This window comes from Protomyctophum bolini (genome assembly GCF_963924005.1).
Source record: "Protomyctophum bolini genome assembly, chromosome: 1".
Lineage (NCBI taxonomy): Eukaryota > Metazoa > Chordata > Actinopteri > Myctophiformes > Myctophidae > Protomyctophum > Protomyctophum bolini.
This window is the reverse complement of record NC_137862.1, coordinates 56801593-56811592: the sequence shown is the minus strand read 5'-3', so window position 1 is coordinate 56811592 and position 10000 is coordinate 56801593. Positions and strand designations below refer to the sequence as shown.

At 46.1% G+C, this 10000-nt stretch overlaps 1 protein-coding gene across 1 annotated transcript in view; it reads right to left on the bottom strand.

Annotated features, from left to right (window-relative positions):
* Positions 1-10000, bottom strand: part of ush2a (Usher syndrome 2A (autosomal recessive, mild)) — a gene marked incomplete at both ends in the record, with an annotated part of 314802 nt that overhangs the window by 139254 nt on the left and 165548 nt on the right. The window contains 4 exon segments of the mRNA XM_080771896.1: positions 2294-2382; positions 2994-3160; positions 4070-4242; positions 5220-6109. Of these exon segments, the coding sequence (XP_080628022.1) occupies positions 2294-2382; positions 2994-3160; positions 4070-4242; positions 5220-6109 (1319 nt within the window).

The window sequence follows — 10000 nt, the reverse complement described above, 5'->3', positions numbered from 1 at the left end:
ATCAGATTTCAAATCGATTCGTTTGACTGTTGCACGCCTAGTTGGCATTGCATGATAATCATCCAGAGTTTGATTACAATCAGCAAGACACCCGTTATTGGACAAAAAACATGGATACAGTGGTCGTCTATTGGGACTACTGCATACTAAAGGCTCACACAGTCTTCCAGCTCATTCTATCAGAGCATTTTACAGTAAACAGATGCAAAGGAGCACAAATGAATTCAAAGTAAATGTAAGAGAACAAAGGACAGATGGAGGGAGGTTAAGTGAGTGAGGGAGTAATATGCAATGCAAACTAGATCCGAGGAGAAGAAGCAACGGTAAATTCTGTCTCCACTGTCAAGGTCAGCTGTAACCAGGAAGCGGCGGGGCTGTCTGTCCAATTAGCAACAACCAGGAAGGAACCGCTTCCATCTCTGACCTCTGACCCTTAAAGCTGTGTCGCCGTAGAGATGACAGGGGTGTGTCTGAAATGATGACGGGCATTAGCATTTTCCTGCAGTTAGCATTAGCGCAGAGGTTGTGTGAGTGTGTGTGTGTATGGTAGACGGAGATAGATTTAAAGCGTGTGTGTGTGTGTGTGTGTGTGTGTGTGTGTGTGTGTGTGTGTGTGTGTGTGTGTGTGTGTGACTGTGTGTGTGTGTGTGTGTGTGTGTGTGTGTGTGTGTGTGTGTGTGTGTGTGTGTGTGTGTGTGCGTGCGCACGCGCCTGCATGTGTTATTGTTTCTGTCTGTATGCGCTTGTTGGATTCATTTGGAAGGCTTGATGTAGGATTATCCAATGTCGGCACTAAACTCTGGCCCCTCCTTCAAAATGGCGGACAGGAAGAGGATCACCTCAGACAGGGGTCACGGGCCCGCCCATTTCCTGAAGGGGACCTTGAGTTAAGTGCGTTTCCTTCTCATTAAATCCAAACAGGCAGAGAGACAGAAATCAGCCTGACTTTGCTTCGTCTCTTCTCTTCTTAACTCACAAAGACAACAGACCACACTCTAAAAATACAGAGGGTTAATTCAACTCTGTAAGTGTACAAATGTCACCTAACGGGGTGCATTTTAAGCACATGGACCTGAGCGTTTCTATTCTAGGGCAAATATCCGGCAAAACAAGTATTGCGAAGCGATATTATTATGTATTATTAAATTAGATTGATTAAAATAATTAAATTAAATTAAATATCCGGCAAAACAAGTATTGCGAAGCAATATTATTATGTATTATTAAATTAGATTAATTAAAAATAATTCAATTAAATTAAATATCCGGCAAAACAAGTATTGCGAAGCAATATTGTTAAGTATTACTAAGTATTAAGTATTATTAAGTAGGCTATTGCGAAGAACTGCGTTTTCCGGTGAAGATATTTTTGGTGTTGAGGGAAAACATGAGTAGACCCAGTGTAGAGCCCTGAGTGACTACATTTTAAGCGGTTAAATGCTTTTAATATTTATCAGCTAAGAAATGCCACCACCCATACAGTATATATGGAAGCCAGTTAAGTTTTCCTCTTATGCCAGAAATGTCTCCCTGTATCTTTGATCAAAAGTATATTCTTCTCTGATGATGGATACGCTGGCTCTTAAAGGTAGAGTAAGTGATTTCACTCAAAAAACCTTAGGTTTCGTTTTTGGCTGTGGGACCTAAGCCTTCGTCCAATCAGGATAGAAAGTCAAAAATGAAACCTAAGGTTTTTTGACCCCCAGGGGTTAACTGGGGACAGGGAGGAACTCCTTATATGGTCAGCACACTATTAGTAGAGAGGATTATCACAACAAAACAAAAAAATAAGTGATATTTGAAATAAGTGAAATCACTTACTCTACCTTTAAGCTGGCTGTATACCCACTAAGACGATATAGGAGTTTGACCGTTTCACTGCCAGGAATACATACAGTCACCCCCGGGAATAGGACACAGTTCACCACTATAGGCCTACTGTAGCTACACGTAATACATTGGAATTGGATTTTAACTCTATGGTCACATGCTGTGCAGGCAAAGCTCTGAATGAATTAATGGATGAATGGATGAATGGATGACTGACTGACTGACTGACTGACTGACTGAAACCCACACGCAATCATGACATAACCAACCAATAGCAGAGAGGGGGGTGTCAGGGAACAATAAAGATGATAGACAAAGTTCTACCGGACACAAAGTAAATAAAAAAAATTGTCAGATTGCACATTTTTGTGTTTGTAATTCATCGTGCGACAAAGTGTATACGGCTTAAGAAGATACGTAATCCTGAACTCAAAAGAAGTCACAACCCACCCAGCCCTCGTACCTGGATAGAATCTGGTCCCAGTACAGTCACCCTGGGGGGGCTCAGGCCAGCGGGCCGGGAGGGTTTGGTGGTCACACTGACCCAGGGTCCTGTGGGAAGCATTTAAAAACACATGGACGTATGAGTGACATCAATAAAGTCACACCTTGAGTTCACTGAATTAACCACATGAACCCTATAGAGCGTCGCAGTCCCGCCCCCTCGAGAGACCCGGAAAATAAACCGCCGTTCATTTTCCTCATAGGCATTTCTTTATTTAAAGACGGTTACGCCGCGGACAAAGCCAACTCGGATCGTGACAAGTCATGACAATGAACACAATATTTTGGGCCGATCAAATCATTAGAAAGAAGAAAATAAAGTCAGGAGACAACACTATTTGTTTTGTTTTTCTTCTTATACATTATTTGATCGGCCCAAAATATTGTGTTCATTGTCATGATTTGTCACGATCCGAGTTGGCTTTGTCCGCGGCGTAACCGTCTTTAAATAAATACTTTAAGAAAAGCCTATGGGGAAAATGCATTGGGATTTATTTCCTGGGCCACTCGTTGTTCTGAAAGGGGGAGGGACTGCGACGCTCTATAGCGTCCCTATGCCATAATGGCGAATTTGGACTAACCATAGACCCCTTGTATTGCATGGGGGACCACCGGTCAATGAAGTCTATGGGGGTTAATTTAAAGGTCAGGCCCTATACCTGCAGTGCTGCCGGCCTGCGTGGAGGCCAGCAGTCGGTACTGGTACGTGCTCCAGGGACTCAGGGCCGAGGACGAGTCCAGGAAGGAGAGAGGCGGAGGGGACGGAGAGAGACGGCCCACCGTGAACACCTCCGCCGTACCGGGCATCCTCCGCTCTATCGACCACCTGCAACCACACCGGGGAAACCAGGAAACAATCATAAAAGTATGCATAATATGTGACCGGGGACAGTGGTTTAATAAACAAGGGGGCCATGGTCATTTTTCAGTTCGTTACATATTATGAAACTGCACACTGTAACCTTTCATATGATGTATTGCTCATTGAAATTGGGGGGGGGGGGAAATGAAGAAGATATGACCATTTGAAACTTGTTGAACTGGAAACCCCAAAGTACAGAATTTGCCCTTCTAAGATTTCAGCAGTGATCTGTGACTTTAGGGGGCGCTGTTTTCCCTTCATTCCTCCATTAGTCAACCAGCAGTGTTGCCATGTCCGCTTATTATAATTAGTTAACTCTAGTCAGACCCAGTGCAGAGACTCTTAAGTCGATTTATTTATGTATTATTTATATTTATTCTTATCTGCCTACTCTTACCTGTAGTCCTGTAGCCTACCTATCCTGTGTTTCAGACTTACTACTGTTGCTGCTACGACACGTCAGTCAGTCAATCAATCAATCAATCAATCAATCAATCAATCAATCAATCAATCAGGATCCATAAAGGTGTATCTTATCGCCAGTGGTCTGTTGAGTGGACCGTGCTCATATTCTATTGTGTTACTCTATGATGGTCATTGAACACTGTTTAAAATCTTTCATGCTGAACGGTAGGCTACTCAAACTGAAATTGTAGTCATGGTTGCGATGTTATATTTATTAATCACTTGTTTTATATTTAGCTGTATTTTTTTTTTTTTTAACCGTTTTGTCTTGTAAAATAATATGATGTAACTGTAATGTATTTTATGTGTGGACCCCAGGAAGAGTAGCTGCTATACTAAGGTAGCATAGCTAATGGGGATCCAAATAAACAAATAAACAAGTACAAATATTCTATCATCGCCACTGACCCGTCCAGAGGCCCGTTGCTCCTCTCCGGCGCTCCCCAGGACAACAGCACCGACGTGGGCGTGTCAGAGTAGAGGTGGGGGGGCGGGACGCCGTCGGGAGGCGCCGGAGGCGTTCTGAAGGCGCGGCGGGACTCGGACATGTTGGAGCAGCCCGCTCTGGTGCAGGCCTCCACCTGCAGGTCGGGACGGAGTAGTAGTCATGCTTCTAGAATCAAGGCTTAAAAACGTAAGTAATAAACCACGAGAGGTCTCAGGTTACCGGGTATTTAAGACTGGCTGGGGGGGTAGAAGACCCTCCGCTCCATGTCGGGTCGGCCTACGCCCTCAGCCATTGTAAAATACCCGGTAAGCTGGGGCCTCGAGTGGCTTATTGCTTTTCTAAAACGGTTATACAAACATATAGCAATATTAACCTAATAAAACTATTAAATTCACAAAAGTAGCTACGCTTTGCGCCACCAGAGCGAGCCACATCACTTCCTTGTTTTGCTCGGCAAGTAGACTATATGCGACGGGAGAATATAGCGCTTGATGTCTTTACGGGGCTGCCTGGAGCCACACATTCACAGTCGTATGAGCCGGGCGGTGCTTATACACGCCCGCACGGCATGTGTTTGTAAAGCAATCAAGCGCTCCCCTTCCCCAGTACAGCTACAGAGATGTGGGATCACCTGCGAATGATATAAAAAGTGATTGAAGGAGTGGGTTATCGGTGGAATTTACACCGGTCACGTGGCGGTAACCAGCCAATCAGAATCAAGTATTGGGACTACCCGTTTTAGAAATATATTTTTTATCAGCTTGCAGAACTGATCCAATGATCAGACTTTCTAGTCTAGTCACGTATAGTCTAGTATAGCGATGTAGTGGCGATATTTTCATGATCGGCTTGACCTCTAAGCCAATGGAAGACCCCATACGGCCAAAACGGGCACTATAAGCCCCACGGCCAAAGGGACATTAAGCCCCACGGCCAATGGGACACTGAGCCCGCTCTCCTCTCCCCACCGCACCATATAGAGACTGCAAACGCGACTACAGAAACCCCCCACTAAGGTATGAGGATGGAATGCAAGCCGATATATAATGACTTTCTTGTTTTTCTCTAATCCGTTAATATTTTAATGTTTCTGGCCGTAGTGTATGGTACCTGTAGCGTGTAGGTCTGGAAGGGCAGCAGGTGGAGGAAGGTGTAGCTGGTGGTGTTTCCTGGGACAGTGACGGTCACAGAGTCCACGGAAGAAGGAGTCGGAGGGCTTGGGTCAGATTCCGGGCTTATTGGACCCTGCGGCGTCGTACTGGAAATGGAACTGGATCCAGTGGTGTGGAAGGAGATGAGACCGGAGCGAGTCACAGTGGTGGTGCTGGGGTCCGAACCTGGGCTGGGACCGGAGCGAGTCACAGTGGTGGGGTCAGAACCTGGGCTGGGACCGGAGCGAGTCACAGTGGTGGGGTCAGAACCTGGGCTGGGACCGGAGCGAGTCACAGTGGTGGGGTCAGAACCTGGGCTGGGACCGGAGCGAGTCACAGTGGTGGGGTCAGAACCTGGGCTGGGACCGGAGCGAGTCACAGCGGTGGGGTCAGAACCTGGGCTGGGACCGGAGCGAGTCACAGTGGTGGGGTCAGAACCTGGGCTGGGACCGGAGCGAGTCACAGTGGTGGGGTCAGAACCTGGGCTGGGACCGGAGCGAGTCACAGCGGTGGTGCTGGGGTCCGAACCTGGGCTGGGACCGGAGCGAGTCACAGCGGTGGTGCTGGGGTCCGAACCTGGACTGGGACCGGAGCGAGTCACAGCGGTGGTGCTGGGGTCGACTCCTGAGATGGAGGGCGGGCTGGAGCCGGGAGGTGTGGCTGTGCCAGGGAGTGGCTGGAGGTGGGTGGTGTCGGGTGGTGGTGCTGGGGTGGTGGTGGTGGGAACGGGGCGCAGGTGGAGGTTGTAGTGGCTGATTAGGCCGTTGGGCTGCGAGGGAGGAGCCCAGGTCACCGTCACGTTGCGCGCATGGAGCTCCGACACGGACGGAGGATCCACTGATCTGGGACCTGCAGACAGACAGACAGACGGACGGACGGACGGACAGACGGACGGACGGACGGACAGGCAGGAACGGAAGAGATCAACACCAAGTGGAATAACTATCTCAGTGTGCATGCGTTGGTGCGTGCGTGCATCTGTGTGCGTGTGCGAGTGCGTGTGCTTGTGTTTCAGAAAAAGACATGTGAGTTAAGTCCACGAGAAATGAGAGGACAGGGATTTGTTGTGAAGAATTATTTGACATGTAACATGAAGAATGACATCAGAAGGACAAAGAGTGATTTGCCCGTCTCTATCCAGAGGATTAACATCGAAACCATCCTCCCCTGCACGTGCGCAAACATGCACACACACGCACGCACAAATGCACACACATGCACACGTACACGCACAGCAACAGCACGTATGTGTAAATTAGCTGTAGTTCAGGGGTAGAGGGGCATATATCAATTCATGCTAAATGCACGGGTGCAGTGTGTGTGTGTGTGTGTGTGCCTGCGTGCGTGCCTGTGTGTATTTGTGTTCAGAAATCTCAAGAGGTTGAGTGCAGCAGACTTGATTGGTGAGAATACCGTGCACACTTATAGGAAGTTTACAACTGGCCATTTCCTAGGAGTCTTCACTGTCACACAATACACACACACACACACACACACACACACACACACACACACACACACACACACACACACACACACACACACACACACACACACACACACACACACACACACACACACACACACACACACACACACACACACACACACACACACACACACACACACACGTATGCATTACAGACCCCTCATTTTCATAATTACAGACCAGGAAGCATTTGAGATACATTCATCTGGACTCACACATACATTCAGTCAAGTGTACTTGATTCGTTGCTGATTGATCGGTCCTTTCCCTCGACCGCTACATGTCATTGACAGACCCTTATTTTTAATTTTTTTTAATATATTTTTTATCCCACGATTTTGTAACCCATTTTTCACCCCTGTGACAGACCCTTATTGATGTCACAATGTTAAAACTCAGTCTAGTTGCACTCCTTAGAGAATTAAATGACTGTATTTTAGATTGTATAATCTTAAAGGCCGACTTCACCCGTTTTCAACCTATCTTCGTTACACCACAGACAGCACCGTATAGTTTCAGAGAAAGGACCGTGGAAAGGCCACGACTAACACAGAAGCTAAATGCGAGTTATGGAAAATGGCGAGGCATTTTTATATCGATATTAAACACGACCGTACCCATCTAGAGCACCTTGTGGATTTATTTTATTGGACGAGTATACCTGTCCTTAGCATCAAATGTGTTAACAAAACTCTCAAACACGCACACACACACGCACACACACACACACTCGCACACACACACACGCACACACACACATGCACGCATGCGCACACGCACACACGCACGCACGCACGCACACACGCACACACACACCTGGTCATAGTGATATTTCAGCCCCATGGAAGCTCATTTGAAGGTAATGTTTTCCACCGTCATTTACATCCCACTGTACCGAGCTATAATGGTCTCTCTCTCACACACACACACACACACACACACACAGCAAGCATATACATGTGCATGCTCACACTCACGCAAGAATATATATAAACTAAAGCACATATGCTCACACTGCCCATGTGCGCGTGTGTGTGTGTGTGTGTGTGTGTGTGTGTGTGTGTGTGTGTGTGAGTGTGTGTGTGTGTGAAGGACAGGCACATCAAGGTTACTGAGCAGACAGGGGGAGCGTGCTGCGACGCTAAGTGCTACCGCTAACCGCTAACGGCTTCCCCAGATGGTACTGTGTGTGTGCGTGCGTGCGTGCACATGTGAGAGAGAGACACAGAGAGAGAGAGAGACACAGAGAGAGAGATAGAGAGACATGTGTGTCTGTCTGTGTGAGATGTGAGACTTGTACAGATAACAGCATGTGCACGTCTCTGTGTGTGCACATGTCTCTGTGTGTGAGTGAATGTACAGCATGTGCATGTGTGGCAAAAAGGAGAACGACAAGATGTGTCCATGTGTGACATTTGTTTTAGTACTGTACTGTATGTTCTGTTATCTGTTTAAATGCTGTTCAATCGCTTTGTTCAAAAAAAGTACTCTTTCTTTCGGACACAATGAACCACTTCCTGAAATGATCTGTTCATTTTGAGCACTCGGTCGGTAACATAGAAGTTCCTTTGAGAAGTTTCAGAAGATAGTCCTCTTAAATGTACAGTCCAACACATGTTCGGACGTGTAGGCTACTAGCCTTTGCATAGGCCCTTATATTTATTTTTTCCCGTTTTAAAATGTACATTGTGTATACATTGTGTGTCATTGTTAGTAGTGTACCATTGTTGGAGAGTTGTTGTATAGCCTACTTTGTATAGATTTCTTGAGGTATGTGTATTATTTGGCTGTTGCAAAATTGTAGCATTGAGGTGTATTTTTGTTTCTGCCTCCGCCAGTTCACACTTGTAAAAGAGACTCCGTCTCAATGTGTTTTTACTGCTTAAATATAAAAAGGCTAATGGCTACTTCTAGCCATTAGCCCTTGGCCTCATTGATCTCCTTGAGTAGGGCGCAGGCTCTGTTAGTCGGGGCAGCGGTGGCCGAACGGTTTGCGGAGCGGTCTAGATATCGGAAGGTCGCTATAGTTCGTATCCCCGGACCGGCACGTTAAAATTAGCACCGTTGAAGTGCCCTTGGACAAGGCATTGAACCCCTACCATGAACTGTTCTACAAGTTCTTGAGCTTAGTCCAGTTACCCTGGGTAAACATAGTAACTTTCTTTCTTTCTTGGTCTGTCTCAATAGCTCTGGTCCATATATGGTCTTCATTCTCCTATATATGTTACTCTCGACTGCACAACCTGTCGACTTAATGCAATAAAAAAGTACGATTTTGCTACTCACCAATACAAAGACGGTTTTGTGGCGGCTTAAAGCCTACTTTCCCTAGTGGACAGCGCACTCTGAGTCTGAGCCCCGGCCCCATTACACGTATATAATGCACTTTTTTGGCCAGAAATGATTTATTTTCACTGGAAGTAAAAATCTTGTCAAAATGGGATTTTCTATTGGCAATATCTGTATAGAGGGCGCAGTGGAGTAACCAAATCATGTTTTTTCTTCTCCCGGCATGTTTCTTCTGGGCGAAACGTGCATTTTATACATGTGGTGGTGGGCTCAGAGTGCGTCCACCAGGGAGAATAGGCTTTCGCCGGCACAGAACCGTCTTTGTATTGGTGAGTAGCGAAATCGCTCTTCTTATTTTTTTTTGCAGAAGTCAACAGGCTGTGCAGTCTTCATGCGGCAGCAGGAAGTAGAGAGTAACATAGCATTAAGGAGAAGTCCTTAAGGCTATGATTAAGGACCAGAGCAATAGGATACCCGCTTCAGTAACTGACTTTGTATCCTTGCAAACAAAATTACTTCAGACAGTGAACGAAACTGCATAATTTGAGACAGACAGCCTCACTTCACTCACTCAGTGACTGTATATCCCTGCAAATGAACTACTGAATATTTAGAAGGAAATCTGATTGCAGAGATTAACTCTAACTCAATGCATCTAGTATTAAACAGTGCTGCCCCTGCTAATCATTTATTAAGTATAGTCATTTAAACTATTATTTATTGCCATAATAATTTTATTGCAAAACCGATATATTTCTTTCTGTAAAAAGGCATTGTTTTATGACCCACAGCTGGTTGAACAGCAGTCACAGTGGCACTCAGCATCTAAGTTACTTTAAGGCAGAACTGCAGTTATCAGCGTTGAAATCTGTTGGCTGCCTCGCGGGAAAGAACACCTTCTCCAAAGTAAGTGTACACTGTATACGATATCAATGGCAGTCAGAACGTCCACTGGGGCATTC